We start from the raw sequence: 16,166 nt of genomic DNA on the forward strand, positions 1-16,166 counted from the left end.
TGTTAGAGGCTGAGGGGAAGTAGTGAAACAAACGAGTTCCTGCTCCCGAAGCTCACATCCCATTGGACAGGCAAGCATCAGGCAAGGAGCCACCTGGATAGCAGCAGACACGGTAGGGTAGAGATTAGCAGGAAAGGCCTAGGACACTAGGAGACTATCGTAAAAGAACCTTTTCTTGGGGTGTGGACGGGGTGTCCAGATTTTACTCAAAAAATGCCCTCTATCTGAGCTACCATTTGAAGACTGTTAACTTGTCTCCTACGTTTAAATCGTTTTCCCAGTTTCTTTTCAGTGGGGACTTGTTTGTAGTTTTGTTCTTTAGTTTATTTTTTTTTATTTTTTTTTTTTTAAATTTTTTTTTCAACGTTTTTTATTTATTTTTGGGACAGAGAGAGACAGAGCATGAACGGGGGAGGGGCAGAGAGAGAGGGAGACACAGAATCGGAAACAGGCTCCAGGCTCCGAGCCATCAGCCCAGAGCCTGACGCGGGGCTCGAACTCACGGACTGTGAGATCGTGACCTGGCTGAAGTCGGACGCTTAACCGACTGCGCCACCCAGGCGCCCCTGTTCTTTAGTTTAAAAATGTTTGTGTTTTCAAGTCCAGGATGATGAGATGAAGAATTACTGGGGACTCGAGTGAACGGTCAGGAAAGCTTTTTCTGGGGAGATGGCATGCCAGTTGATGTTTGAAGGGTGAGTTGGAGCCAGCTCAGAACACAGCGAGGGGGAGAATGTTCCATAAGGGGTATGGCTAACTCAAAGGTCCCCAGGCAGAGAAGGGCTTGGGGGTTCAACAAAGTGACTAAAAGTCCACGAGAGAAGGGGAGGGATTGCTGTAGGATGATGTTGGGGAGGAGAGGTCAGTGGAGGTTAGGTTCCACAAAGCCATCTTAAGGAGTCTTCCATTTTTCTGCTATATTGGGAAGCCATAAAAGATTTTAAGCAGGGTAATGAAGAGATTTGCTTTTCTTTTTTGTTATTTTTAATTTTAATTTTTTTTAAGTTCATTTATTTTGAGGGGGAGAGAGAGAGTTGGAGGGCGGAGAGGGGCAGAGAGAGGATGGGTACAGAAGATCCGAAGCAGGTTCTGTGTTGACAGCAGAGACCCCCATGTGGGGTCTCGAACTCATGAACCGTGAGAACATGACCCGAGCCAAAGTCAGACACTTAACCGACTAAGCGGTCCAGGCGTCCCTAATTGTTATTTTTGCCAAGTAATCTGTGTTTGTAACTTTGAAATGATACAGAAATATACTCTTTGAAGAATCATGCACATTTACCCTAGTCAGAGATAGTGAAACTCAACTCTTTATTTTGGGAATATTCTAAGTAATATGCTTGTGCAACTGTCCTTCATCAACTTCAATCTGTATCTGTTGATTTCCTGATAGGATAGTTGACTGTGCATTCATAGTCCCTTATCTGAGAACTTGGGGCTCAGGAATTTTGGGATTTAGGAAGATCAAGTGGTGCGTATGTGCCACATACTCTGTGATGCCCCTGGTGGAGTTTTGAGCAATATTGTAGTTTTAGGCAGTAGCCGGTCATCATACATGCTAATATTTTTATAGCAAAATAGTCACCCCAAATGAGACATCTAGAGATTATGTATTGCTTCATTAAGTTCAGATCAAGTTTTGCTATTAAATACATTTAATGCAGATGAAAAATTGTGTTGCTTTTTTTAAAAAATTTTTTTTTTTTGGATTTTTTTTGGAATTTCAGATAAATTGTGGATCTGTATTTAGCTCCCCTTTCTCCACATCCATACGCATTACATAGTACTCCCAGAATAATTATGTCTTTTGTTGTTAAATAGGTGGTCAATATTTATATTAATTTGACTCCTTGCTGAGCCAGGTATAGTTTGTATAGGATTTTGGTTTTGGTTTGTCTGATTTTGAGTTAATTGCCCTTTTTTTGTTTGTTTGTTTTTTGTTTTTGTTTATTTATTTTGAGAGAGAGAGACAGAGAGACAGACAGCATGAGTGGAGGAGGGGCGGAGAGAGAGAATCTCAAGCAGGCTCTGCACTGATGCGGGGCTCAAATTCGTGAAACTGAGAGATCATGACCTGAGCCAAAACCAAGAGTCAGATGCTTAACCGACTGAGCCAGCCAGGCGCCCCAGCTGCCTTCCTTTTTTGATTTGCTTTGTTTTTACACATTTCTGATCCTTTCCAAATACTGCAGCGGAACTGTAAAATTTCTCTTAATTTTTTCTTCACGTATTCAGACACATTTTTAGGTGATTCTTCAGTTCCTTGCTTCCCTCTTGTGATTCTCCGTTGGTCTGCTTTACTCTGTCCTGAGAGGCAGGTCTAGACGCTTTTCTGTGTTAGATCTCCCAGCTCTGGTCCCAAGTGGTTTTCCCTCTTGCTTTATTCCTTTGTTTTGTTGAAACACAGTTTCTGTTAATTTCTCCACCCCACTGCATGGGATAAAGTCTGAAAATATCTTTTATTCCACTCTCCTGCATTAAATTTTGGGTTGAAAATAATTTTTTCTTAGCATGCTGAAAGAATTGTTTGATAGCTTTCTGGCATCCATTGTTGCCATTGACTCAGTCTGATTCCTGTTTTTATGTGTGATTAGTTTTTTTTTCTGTTTGGAATTATTCAGGAACTTTTTCTCTGAAATTGCAGGAAGCCTTATCTTGGTATGGGCCTTGTTTCATTCATTCTGCTGTATATCAAGTGCACAGATAATCTTTTTGGTTTGGGGGCATTTTCTGTGTCCTGTCTTTTTTTTTTAACTAGTGAGTTTTGTTTTCAGTTCCTAATACACTAGTGTTTTCATTTTTTTTAATATAATTTGTCAAATTGGCTAATGTACAGTGTGCGCCCTTGGTTTTGGGGGTAGATTCCCATGGTTCATCAGTTACATACAACACCCAGTGCTCATCCCAACAAGCACCCTCCTCAGTGCTCATCACCCATTTTCCCCTCTCCCGCCCGCCCCTCCCCCCGCCATCCACCCTCAGTTTGTTCTCTGTATTTAAGAGTCTCTTGTGGTTTGCCTCCCTCTCTCTCTGTTTGGTGACTCGTGAGTTTTAATTGCATTTATTAGTAATGAGGCTGAACATTAGTAAAGCTTACAGACATGTCATTTGGTATCATTTCTTTAATAATTTTATCTCTTCTGTTTTTTTCTTCTTGGGTGTTGATTGACATGTTGGGTATTACACTGAATCTCTGTTTTTTAATCTCTATTTTTCTTGTCTCTGAGTAACGTTTTATTTGAGTCACTTTCATGTTGAAAGCTGTCTTCGTCAGATATCTGGTGATCCTTGGCTATCTTTTTATATTTAAGTATGATGTATTAAAAAGGATCAGTCGTCACTGAAAGTGGCTGGTCAGGGGCTGGCCCTTTTATTTCAGGACTCCCCAGAATTCAACATCTAGAGCCATTGATGCATCTCCCCTCCTATTCCCACTTTACAGTTTTTCTCACTTGGGAATTTATTACCTGATTGTATTTTGGGAACTGGGCTGGGGGTGCAAGTAGATGATACCATAGTATTAAGATATAAAATTATAAAAATAAAAATTTTACTAGAAATCATAAATAAGACTTCCTGTTTTCAGGCTCTGCCTACCCTTGCCCTCCACTGTGCCTGGTGTCCCAGAACTGAGGTTGCCGAGGGAGTAGGTGGAAAGTACGGCCACGTAGCTGTGCGGAGTCGGGGGACAGGTGGAGGGCAGGGAGGTGGCTGCCCCCTGCTCTCTGCCCAGATTCCTCACCAGCCCCGTTTGAGCACTTTGCCTGAGCCTCTGCCGTCCCAGTGCAGCCTGTCGTTGGCTCGGTGTCTTACGTGTGTTTTTCTCCACAGACACGTTAGTGCCTACTTTCTCTCTCTCTCTCTCTCTCTCTCTCTCTTAATTTTCTAATGTTTTATTTATTTTTGAGAGAGAGAGAAAGAGAGAGAGAGTGGGAGACACAGAATCCTAAGCAGGCTCCAGGCTCTGAGCTGTCAGCACAGAGCCTGACTTGAGGCTCGAACCCACGAACCGCGAGATCATGACCTGAGCCAAAGTTGGACACTTACTGAGCCACCCAGGTGCCCCGGTGCCTACTCTCTTGAGTTGGTTACTCCTCTCTTTTCCTGTCTTGCAAATACCTGTTGAAATATTTATCTTGTTGCCTTCCTTATTCTCATTGTTTTGTGGATAAATACTACCTTTTAAATTCTTCGCTGGTATTTTAGTAGAGTTAGCAAGAGAAAGGAGGTAAATATGCATGATCGATCCATGTTTCACTTACAGTGTGATTTACTTTATAGAAATATATTTCAGGTGGCTCTCTGGGGAGGGGAATTGGTATGAGGGGACAGAGTAGACACATAGATGTCAGTTACTACAAGAGTCCAAGAAAGTGTCTTAGAGAGGGTCACAGCTATGGAAGGGAAGAAGGGAAGGATGCATAATGTGTCCTGGAAGAAAACTGACAGGACTTGGTGGACCGTGTATGCACACACGTGCTTGGAAAGGGAGAGGGGGGCACCTGGGTGGCTCAGTCGGCTGAGCATCCGACTTTGGCTCAGGTCACGATCTCACAGTTCGTGAGTTCAAACCCTTCATCGGGCTTGCTGCTGTCAGTGCAGAGCCTGCTTCAGATCCTCTGTACCCCTCTCTCTATGCTCCTACCCTGCTCACGCTCTTTCTCCCAAAAATAAAACATTAAAAAAGGGGGGAGAATGTGAGGATTCCAGATTGCTGGCTTTAGTTCTGGGCAAATGGTGTTGTCATTTTGCCATGAGGGAAGATTGGAGGAGAATTGGGTCTTTTGGGCGAGGGACTCTTTGGAACCACTACCTGTGTTTTCTACACATGAAGTCTGAGATGCCTGAGATATCCAGGTAAAGATGTTAAGTAGCCATCTGCGTAAGCAGAATTAGAACTCGGAGACACTTGAGCCAGAGGCAAGTTCAGCAGTCGTCACTAGTAGATGAGGAGACCAAAATAGAAAATGTAATGAGAGGAAAAAGGTTCGAGGACTGAACCCTGATGAACTCTTAACGTGCCTCCAAAGGGGAGATCAGGGGGTAGGGAGATTGAGGGTGGTGTCACCGTCACAGTGGGGTGAAGTGTGTTTTGGGACGAGACTGTTGCCTGCATACTTGGCCTTCTGTGCCCGTGGATAGGACGGTAAAGGTGAATGCAGTATCTGACAGGCTCTTCTTGTCTTAGCGTGGCAGCTCTTCCCCCTTGCAGAATTCTTTTTTAGAACATTTTTTAATGTTTATTTTATTTTTGAGAGAGACAGAGACAGAGTGTGAGCTGGGGAGGGGCCGAGAGAGAGGGAGACACAGAATCCGAAGCAGGCTCCAGGCCCTGAGCCGTCAGCACAGAGCCCGACGCGGGGCTCGAACTCACAGACCGTGAGATCATGACCTGAGCCGAAGTCGGATGCTTAACTGACTGAGCCACCCAGGCGCCCCTGGAATGTTTGTGTCACTGCTTTTGCTGTCAGTTGCTGGACTTTATTTTGGAGACATTCTTTTTTTTTTTTTTTTTAAATTTTTTTTTTCAACGTTTTTTTTTTTATTTATTTTTGGGACAGAGAGAGACAGAGCATGAACGGGGGAGGGGCAGAGAGAGAGGGAGACACAGAATCGGAAACAGGCTCCAGGCTCCGAGCCATCAGCCCAGAGCCTGACGCGGGGCTCGAACTCACGGACCGCGAGATCGTGACCTGAGCTGAAGTCGGACGCTTAACCGACTGCGCCACCCAGGCGCCCCTATTTTGGAGACATTCTTAGCATGCAGAGAGGTGATGCCGGCACATAGCAGGCACTTACAAATCTTGTTGAATGAATGGGTTTCTTAACAGTCCTCCGGCCTGTTAAGGCCAAATAGTAGCGAATGACCACCTTTAGGTTTTGTGTATGCAGCTAGCAATAGCCTCGGGGGATATGAGCTTCTGTTGATTTGCCCTGTCTCTACCAAAATCACTTCTAACCACTGTCAAAAACATTTTTGTACGAAATTGTGTGGGAATCAATTGATCCCTGTGGTTTTAATTAGTTTATTTTGTACTTGGCTTGGTCTGTGTTGGTACAGAAATGTGGTCTGGAACAAATAGTCTTTTTCCAGATACTTGAGTGTCCATGTGAGACTTTGAGCTAGGAGCTAGGACACATCTGTGAAAAGATGGGTCATGATCTGGATTCTTACAGACTTCAGACAAGAAACTTGATTTTGCCTTTGGAATTCTGTGACATCCTTGTTCGTATGCATTGACTTTATGTTTTACCTTCCTTGGAGCATTTGATTTCTGTCGCTTTCTCAGATGTACTTCATTGTTCATTTATGTGTTTAATGTTTTAGGGACAAGCTTTGGAGTCCAAACAGGATGCCTTCCAAGGCCAAGAAGCGGCAGTAATGATGGATCAGAAGGCGGCATTATATGGGCAGACGTATGCAGCACAGGGGCCTCCAATGCAAGGAGGCTTTAATCTTCAGGGACAATCACCATCTTTTAACTCCATGATGAGTCAGATGAGCCAACAAGGCAGTTTTCCTCTGCAAGGAATGCACCCGCGGGCCAATATCATGAGACCTCGGACAAACACCCCCAAGCAACTCCGAATGCAGCTTCAGCAGAGGCTGCAGGGCCAGCAGGTAACCAACCAGCTGTCCCTTGTCAACTAAAAGTCCTTTTGTTTCGACTTCTCTGTAATGTTTTGTTTGTATAGATGTTCCTTGTTAGGGAGCGGTCCTGTGGGAGTTGGATAAGATTGTTATGTTGTACAGGTTAAAAAGTAAAAAATGTCAGGATTGCCCTTGGAGGAGAAGAGTATTTCTTGATGGCTTCATTAGTTTTAGAGATAGATGATTTTTTTTTTTAAAGTTTATTCATTTTGAGAGAGTGAGAGTGAGTGGGGGGGTGTTGGGGGGGGGGCAGAGAGAAAGAGAGGGAATCCCAAGCAGGCTCTGTGTTGTCAGTGCAGAGAGCCTGATGCAAGGCTCAGACCCACAAATCATGAGATCGTGACCTGAGCTGAAATCAGGAGTCAGAGGCTTGACTGACTGAGCCGACCAGGTGCCTTGAGGTAGATGATTTCTATTTTACTTACTTATTTATTTATTTATTTAGTTACTTATTTGCTTATTTTTTTTTTAACATTTATTTATTTTTGAGACAGAGAGAGACAGAACATGAACGGAGGAGGGTCAGAGAGAGGGAGACACAGAATCTGAAACAGGCTCCAGGCTCTGAGCGGTCAGCACAGAGCCCGATGCGGGGCTCGAACTCACGGACCGTGAGATCATGACCTGAGCCGAAGTCGGCCGCTCAACCGACTGAGCCACCCAGTCGCCCCCTTATTTACTTATTTTGAGAGTGTTCATGCGCACATGTGCTCCCACACACACGTGCATATGCACACACACAGTGAGGGAGGGGCAAAGAGGGAGAGAGAGGATCCCGAGCAGCCGTGCTGTCAGTGCGGAGTCCGACGTGGGGCTTGATCTCAGGAACTGCGGGATCATGACCTGAGCTGAAATCAAGACTTGGACGCTCAGCTGAGCCACCTACAAGCCCCATGATTTGCACATTTGTTTTATGGAACCTCTGCTTTCTAGGTGTTTTGTGAAACTTGAGCTCTCTTAACATTCTAAGATTTCTCTTTTTTTTTTATTTTTATTTTTTATTTTTTATTTAAAAAAAAATTTTTTTTTCAACGTTTTTTATTTATTTTTGGACAGAGAGAGACAGAGCATGAACGGGGGAGGGGCAGAGAGAGAGGGAGACACAGAATCGGAAGCAGGCTCCAGGCTCCGAGCCATCAGCCCAGAGCCTGACGCGGGGCTCGAACCCACGGACCGCGAGATCGTGACCTGGCTGAAGTCGGACGCTTAACCGACTGCGCCACCCAGGCGCCCCTAAGATTTCTCTTTTTTATTGTTTCCTTAATGCCCAACAAATCTTTTAAAATTTAATTACTTACATTGTTTGTGCTGAGTTAGTGAATGTGGCAGAACGGAACCATGTAAGCAGCTGAGTGAGTGTGGAGTCCAGCGAGCCACAGACTGTGCTAGTGCCTTCCCACTCCTAAAAGTCAGCGTAGGTACCCTGAGAAGCTGTGCTCATACGTGCATGGTATCATTTGGCTTTTCACCCCTTCTTTCCTCTAAAAGTTACCTGGGAAAAGCTAATAGAAGAGGAAGTTCATTCACTATTAGTTTGAGCAAGTTAAAGCTATTTCCCTAATGACCTAAATAATTCCAGGGAAAATCTCACTTTATGAATCCTTCGAGTTTCTTTTGAAGATCGTCTTTTTTTTTTTTTTTTGATGTTTGTTTATTTTTGAGAAAGTGAGCGCCTGCGCAGAAGCGAGGTAGGCGCAGAGAGAGAGAGAGAGAGAGAGGAAGCACAGAATGTGAAGCAGACTTCAGGCTCTGATCTGTGGCTCGAACCCATGAACTGTGAGATCATGACCTCAGCCAAAGCCAGGGGCTTAACTGACTGAGCCACCCAGGTGCCCCAAAGATCGTCTTTAAGCGGCACAGTTACACTTTTACTTTTCCTCCTGACGCCAAATAAAGCTTCAAATGCTTGCCAAGGACTTTTCAGCCTGAACTTTTTTGAACACAGGGCTTGAACTCACGACCCTGAGATCAAGACCTGAGCTGAGATCGAGTTAGACGCTTAGCTGACTGAGCCACCCAGGTGCCCCCCCCCCCCCTTTTTTTTTTTTTTTTAAAGATTTTACATCTTTATTTTTAAGTAACCTCTACACCCAACGTGGGGCTTGAATTTAGAACCCTGAGGTCAAGAGTTGCGTGTTCCACTGACTGAGCCAGCCAGGCCGCCCTCAGCCTGAACTTGTTTTGAAGTGTGGAAGCGTGCGGGTTCCGTGTAGATGTGACGTGACCAGGTTAACGGGTTGGAGGTGGCATCGTGACCTCTCCGGGTGGTGCCGAGGATTTGGAAAGCTGTTTGGGGCTCATCGACATAGTCCACTTCCATCCTAACCAGCCTGTCTCTCCCCAGTTTTTGAATCAGAGCCGTCAGGCACTGGAAATGAAAATGGAAAGCCCCACTGCTGGGGGTGCTGCGGTGATGAGGCCCATGATGCAGCCCCAGGTAAATCCCCAGGTGAGAACAGACCTCTCCAAGTGCATTGCTGTGGGGCCTGCTCCATGACTGGCCCTCAGTAAACGTGTGTTACAGCAAGTTTCTGGTGTAAGAAATCATTCCACGATCTCCTCACACTCCCTCTTCCATTCTTCTGTCTTGCTGGTGATGAGGAAGAGTCAGGAGGAGAGGTTCTTTTATTAAAACTGCTATTTTGTGTTTTCTAATTAATTCCCTTTGTGATCATTTGCTGTGTTGTGAAAACAGCTATCACTTACTTTTTAGGAATTCAGTAAATCTGGAAACTTCTGTTTCTGGGTTTTGAAACCACGTGCTCGCCGGGTAAAATCTGAGGTTATAAGAAGAAAATAAATAATACATAATCCTACTCTGAAGGATCACCTCTGAGATGACCTGTTTCCCATAGTGGGAAGGATGATGTTCAAGTTCTCTGTACCTCCAGCCCAAGGTGGAGACTGTTCTACGGTATTAATGTGCACGAGGCAGATGACCACCCGGAAGTCCTCTACTGTGGTTGGAAATTCTGTTCATAATTACTGTAGAGAAACAACCCACTGTGAAATGCCCAGTATTTACTGTCTTAAGCCTACTCGGAAGTACTTTGATGATAACAGTTTGAGTAAGCTGAGTTAGGGTGCCCTCCAAAAAGATGAGTTTGCTTTTTGGAGATGTTCTCTTCTAGCTGATGGGGCCCAGATCAGCACTTTGGTTCTGGGCCTGGACCATGTACCTCCGGACCCTCCAGACCGCTGCTCCTAACCCTCCGTCTCTCCCTTCAGAAGCTTTAAGGAGACTATACAGGCCCTTTCTGGGGTAGATTCCTGCTTACCGGAGGGTAACCCCATTCTTTTGGGGAGTGCTCTGTTGTGCCTCCCCTCCTCCTGCACTCTTACTGCTGCCTTTTTCCTTCTTGTAGTTTTATTCCATATTTTCTGAAAAGTTTGTCCTCACATTCTACCCTTCAGTGTTCTCTCACTTTGAGAAATGTTTTCCGTGTTAAAGCTTGACGACTCGCCTGAACAGTTTCCAGGTCCCTGTTCTGCACCTCGTCGCCTCGCCGCAACGCCTTTACCGTGATGAGAAACGTGCATTTTTCCTTTTTTGTGAAGAGGGGCATCGGGTGATGTTTCGCACCTAATGTATTGTGGTGGTACTACATGTATGGAATTGGCTGGTTCTGGCTCTGCGTAATTACATTCTTTTTTGGGGTATCAGCAGGGTTTTCTTAATGCCCAGATGGTTGCCCAGCGCAGCAGGGAGCTGCTCAGTCATCACTTCCGGCAGCAGAGGGTGGCCATGATGGTGCAGCAGCAGCAGCAGCAGCAGCAGCAGCAGCGAACCCAGGCCTTCAGCCCACCCCCCAACGTGACCGCTTCCCCCAGCATGGATGGGGTCTTGGCAGGGCCCGTGATGCCACAGGCCCCTCCCCAGCAGTTTCCATACCCGCCAAATTATGGTAAATTTGACAGCGAGAATGTCTTCCCCGGAGTGACATTACTAGGGTCATAAGATTCAGAGGTCTGTTGCACGTTAAACACAAAATCCTCTTGACTCCCTCTGTTAGTCACAAGGAACACAACAGAACAAAGGATGTGGTGACCGATGAGGCAGACAAGGGACAAGCAGAGGCCGGATCAGATGAAGAGTCTTGGTGATATTCTGAAGGCAGTGGGGAGTCACTGAATGTTAATAGACATGTTTGCACTGGGGAAAGGTCATCGGGCCTGTGAGGCATGTCCGTTAGAAGGCAAGAAGAGAGAGTGGAAGAAGGGAGGACAATTAGAGCACCCCAAACGAGAGACGATGGTCATGCAGCATCACAGAGGGGGTAGTCCGAATGGAGAGAACCTGATTCGTTGAAAGAAACACACCAAAATGTTTCTGGTGGTGCACAGGTGATTGTAATTGAGGTAGATGTTCTATCAGGGTTAAGCATTTTTATTTTTTTTCAGGTCTTGTTTTTTTCCAGCTTCCTCCCCCCCCCGCCAATATGTCCCATTGTGGTAGAACCCTACAGTCTGAGCCCTTGGTCATCCCCCCCCCCCCCCCCCCCCCATATGTCCCAGTGTGGTAGAACCCTACAGTCTGAGCCCTTGGCCACAAAGGAGTGCTGGGTGGGCTTCTGGGTTCCTCTCCTTGGTGACTTGGGTGTATTAATTACAATAATACACATTACCTTTTCAGATCAGTCTTTGAGAGAGACTAGGAACACGGTAGGAACGGGGATAGAGGTATCTTTTGGGGAAATCATATTTTCAGTGCACTCCTGCCAGCTTGGGACAGAGGGACAGTGATGTGAACAGCAGGAAGCGGCATCCCTTTCACACAGAAATGTCCATGAAGTAACAGCTCTTCAGGTGACCCAAATGCTTTCTGCAGTGAGCCCCTTCCTCCAGTCTTGGTGGGAAGCAAGAGGGACTGGCAGGCAGCATCCTGTGGCACTTTACATCTTGTCTGTCTTACGTTCCCCCATGTTTAGAAAAGAACATAAAGCTTCTATAGACAGTTGATACTCTAAGATACCATTTTCGCGTTATAATTTCTGCTTTTTCTTTTTTTTTTTCGAGGGATGGGACAACAGCCAGATCCGGCTTTTGGGCGAGTGTCTAGTCCTCCCAATGCAATGATGCCCTCAAGAATGGGGCCCTCCCAGAATCCCATGATGCAGCACCCTCAGACCGCGCCCATGTATCAGTCCTCGGAAATAAAAGGCTGGCCATCAGGAAACCTGGCCAGGAACAGGTGAAGAACAGAGACTTGAAAAGCCATTCACATTCTAGTGCCCAGACATTCAGGAAATTAACCTCTGCCATTTTTCTGTGTGGATGGAGAGATCAAAAGGCCTGGGTTCATCTTAGAAAGTGTGGTATTTGGCTCATCCATTGTGAGGCTTCTTCCTCCCCTACGCATGCCTAGGAAGCTTTGACTGCACACAGCTGTGAAACCTAGAAGGCAGGCAGGCAGTCAGGGAATCTTCTGTCCCTCCTGTTCTCTGCTTAAGTACAGCAACATTTGACAGTTGTGATGGTCTCTGCGTGCATGTCTGGTGTTACTAGAATGAGCCAGGAGGTAATTTCACACTTCTTTTTGCAGCTCCTTTCCCCAGCAGCCGTTTGCCCACCAGGGGAACCCCGCAGCATACGGTATGGTGCACATGAATGGCAGCAGTGGTCCCATGGGACAGGTGAACGTGAACCCCATGCCCATGTCTGGCATGCCCATGGGTCCTGATCAGGTATGGGGCTCTAGCCTGAACTTTTCTCAAAAAACTTTTCCTTTTCTCTTGAGAGAACCCGAACTGCAACTGTAATCTAAAGGTCCTCGGCAGATTTTTAACTTGGGCGTATAACTCAGAACTACAGTGGTTGAAAAAACTTGTGGTTTGAAGGCATTGGGCCATTAAATATGTTTTTGGTAATGTGAGATCTAAGGAATTGGAGTCAGCCAGAGTCAGGTTGCAGGCCATCATTATAGACCTGTGGATTCTTCTGTGTTGTGCAGAGCATATGTTTTACTCACGTGTCTTCTGGTTGCTAACAGAAATATTGCTGACACTTCTACACCTCCAAGGAAATCACTGTAGAAATGACACTGCACTAGAACTATTGGAAGTAAAGAATCGTCCCACGCACCTGCCAGCTCTGAAGAGGGAACCAGCTTTGATCTCCGGGAAGGGTATTCCAAGTGATGTCATTGGAGCAGGACTGGGTTTGAAATTGAAGTGCGATGTCTACCTGTATTTTTCCTTCTTCTGTGTATCACGGGATTCAAAACAGATATTTTGTTGACATTCTGCCTCTTAGGGATGTGATTCTGGAGGTACGGAGTGTTACTGATCACAAAACTCTGCTATGTCCCTTCTTTCTGCCTGTCAGTGTTTCAGATGAATGCGGGTGGGCTAGAGAACACTGGAGAAGTTCGGCGAGATTAGGGTGTGTGGTCTCTCTGGGGCAGACAGTCCCAGCCCTCACGTGTTCTTGTCGCTACCAGATACTCCGTGTTCCCACCCTCCGTCCTGAGAAGTTGGCTTGTCCTATACTGATCGTGTTGAGTTGCTCCAATCCTGTTATTGGTTGTCCTGGACTCTTTCCTAAGTAGGAATTTCCTCTGTCCCTGACGTCCTAGAATGCTTCACCTCCAGAACTGACCTTGATGTCCTGTGGCTTTTGCAGAAGGGGAAATGACAGTATTTAATTGCAGCAGTAGCAGTTTCTTCACATGCTAACGTGCAGCTGAGTGCACTTTATTTAAAAAGTAACGGATACACGCACTATTCCGGAGGTCTTGAGGAATGGCGAACCACATTCCCGCCCGGTTTTTGTCTGAACGAATCAGTTGGACGAGAACTATGATTGTTTTGTCGTCGTTGAGAGTACCCGTGTCACCCTTTGCCTATATGGTAGAGCAATAATGCTTTTTGAAAATAAACTGCAGAAACCCAAGGCCAGGTACTGCATTCTGAATCAGAATTTTGCAGTGTTTCTGTGAATAGATTCTCTTTTGTAAATACGACCTTTAAGATATTGTATTATGTAAAATATGTATATACCTTTTTTTGCAGGTCACGGCAACTCATTTTTACAGAGTTTGTGAAGCTAAATATTTAACATTGTTGACTTCAGTAAGCTCAGTGTGGTGAGGCTGCAAACAGAAGAGACAGCCCCTGAATTTTTTGGCCTGGGGGGGGGGGGCAGTGGTCTGCAGCTCCCTACCTCCCCCCCGCCCCCCTAGTGTTAGATGGTTCCCTATCAGTCTCTTAATCTTAAATGCTTTCGAAAAAGATCATTTGTTTAGATGTAGGCATTTTCAACTTCTAAATTCCTCTACCAGAACTAAGCACTTTGTTGATTTTAGGGGAAAGAATAGATAGGGGGAAATAAACTTAAAAAAAAAAAAATCAAGAATTTTAAAAGATCAAGCGATTTAAAAAAGAATGTTGGATTTTAAGCAGTCCATAAATTAATAGCAATTCATAGTGTTTTGTTTTTTAATTGAAATACGTTGCCTTTCATCGGTTGTAGGAGTTTCCGTAAGGTTTTGGTTGCTAGGACCCAAATCCCCACATTGAGATCTCAGGGGTTGAACCCTTGATGTGTGGTTTCCGGTGTCTGCTTGGCTGTCTCATCACTGAGATGTGTTCTTGTCCCTGAGAACTAGAGGAGCCACACGGTGGTTCCTTAGGGAGCTCAGCCTCCAGGACAGCCAGGTCGTCGAGCTCCAGAGCCGGAGTCCAGCAGAGCGAGTCCCTTTGCACCCGCTGCCCCTGCCCCTTTGTGCTGCTGTCAGGCTTTGACTCTTGTTTTAGTCCGTTGGGGATAGAGAAAAAGTCCATTTAATTCCTTCTATCTGGTTCACTTTATTAGCTTCAAATAGCTGAGTGAAATTGGGTTTTAAAAATGTCTTGTGAATTTCAAAGGTCTCTGCTAGCTTTGGTGTCAATTTCCTAGCAATAACTGAGAGCCAGTTAATTTTTATTTCATACGTGTTTAGGCAATTTTTCTAGGTGTCTCTGAAGGTAAGATCATTTCATTTCTTTGATTTCTGTGTAAGTAAAACCTGTATTTCCAGAACCACCAGTGGAATAGCTTTGGGTTTTACACCGTCTCCCCCACCACCCCGTTAAAAATAAATCTAAGATTGAAAATCCATCAACTTCCATCATAGTGGCCTGTACTTTTTAGATAACACATTCTCCTGTCTGGAGACAGAGGCGTAGCTGAGTAAGAGTCTGTCTTAATAGTTACAGCCGTGTCAGGTATCTGAACTTTCCTCGTTTAAGTCACGGGTGCGTGGGGAGAAACAGAATGGTGCTCTTACCTTTCTTGACTTTTAAAAAGTGGAAAAAAAAAAAAAAAAAGTTTTTTGATTCTTTTCCTCAGTCCCAGCTCCAGGCTAACTGGAAGGCAGCACCCCTTTTATATGGGAAAAAAAGAAAGTTTATTATAAGTTTTTATATTTTCTACTTGTTCATTTTATTGGTGCAAACTTAAGAATTTGATCTTTCTTTTAATAGATGCTGTCTTTTGAAATAATTTGTTTTTACCTTTATTGCCCTTTTATCTTTTTTGGATAATTCTCTTTGTACTCTGGCTGCCTACCTCTCCTCACCCCTACCCCCCACTTTTTTAAACCTTGGTATCCGTTTCATCTGCTTTTAGAATGTGTGATATTTCCAGTACCTACTTTTTTGCTGAATCCAAAGATATATAAATATAAATATATATATATATATTTTATAAAGATCAAAATGATATAAAGGAGACACGTTTCTTCCTTTAAGAAAACAAATAGAAATTCATTGTGAATGTTCATATTATGCCACTTTTCTAAATTGTGCATCTTGATGGAAAGGTGTAAATATCGATCACCAGGACTGCTTAATTGGTATTTAATATCTAGGTGAGTTGGGGGTGTGGGGGGGGGGTAGTACAGAACATACGTGCTTGCCGTCTGGATGGACTGCCCGTTGTCCATATGCCTGTCTGGTTCCAGGAGTTTGATTCACAAGTGGGGGGCATCACAGGCATGAAGCCTATAGGACAAAACCCTTGCTTCAGGAGGAACAGGAGTTGCTGTTCAGCTCGGAGGCCACCTGTTTAACAATAACGAGCAAGGTGGTTTTTTCTTCTCTCTCTCTTGCCAATGTGTGGAATTTCAATGATGGAAAGGTCTTTCTGAGAGCAATATTTAAAATTCTCAGGAATTGACGTATAGTATTGAGAATGAATTTAGTTTCAATCAAGTTTACATTAAATGTTGGTTTTAAAAATCTAAATCATTCTTTACACTGCAAAGAATACAGACCACATGGGATAACTTATGAGATGGACTGCTTTGCTGATCATTTCGGATGTCACTGTAAATAAAGGTTTCTATTTAAAATTGAAGCCCAAGGGCTTGTCTCTTTGTTTCTTTTTCAAGTCTCTATTCGAGTAAAGGGGAAAAGAGAAGGTTAAAGAATCCTGTTTCAAATAATCGTAGCAGTCTCTCTAAGGTTAACAGAACTCTTGACAAGCATGGAGCTGCCCTTCTCAAAGGTGAGCACTTCGGGGTCATTTCCACTGT

General features: G+C 44.7%; 1 protein-coding gene across 5 annotated transcripts in view; it reads left to right on the forward strand.

The window, feature by feature from the left end:
* Positions 1–15,988, forward strand: part of NCOA3 (nuclear receptor coactivator 3) — a 143,570-nt gene extending 127,582 nt beyond the window's left edge. For 2 of the 5 annotated variants that reach the window (XM_058685880.1, XM_058685876.1), the window contains 6 exons: positions 6,329–6,622; positions 8,997–9,101; positions 10,317–10,557; positions 11,669–11,843; positions 12,195–12,336; positions 12,642–15,988. In XM_058685880.1, the coding sequence (XP_058541863.1) occupies positions 6,329–6,622; positions 8,997–9,101; positions 10,317–10,557; positions 11,669–11,843; positions 12,195–12,336; positions 12,642–12,653 (969 nt within the window). In that variant the 3' untranslated portion in view covers positions 12,654–15,988. The remainder of the gene's footprint in view (positions 1–6,328; positions 6,623–8,996; positions 9,102–10,316; positions 10,558–11,668; positions 11,844–12,194; positions 12,337–12,641) is intronic. The other 3 variants (XM_058685878.1, XM_058685879.1, XM_058685877.1) reach the window with 3 other exon arrangements.
* The last annotated feature ends 178 nt before the right edge of the window (positions 15,989–16,166 follow it).

Source organism: Neofelis nebulosa, chromosome 9, assembly GCF_028018385.1.
Source record: "Neofelis nebulosa isolate mNeoNeb1 chromosome 9, mNeoNeb1.pri, whole genome shotgun sequence".
NCBI lineage: Eukaryota > Metazoa > Chordata > Mammalia > Carnivora > Felidae > Neofelis > Neofelis nebulosa.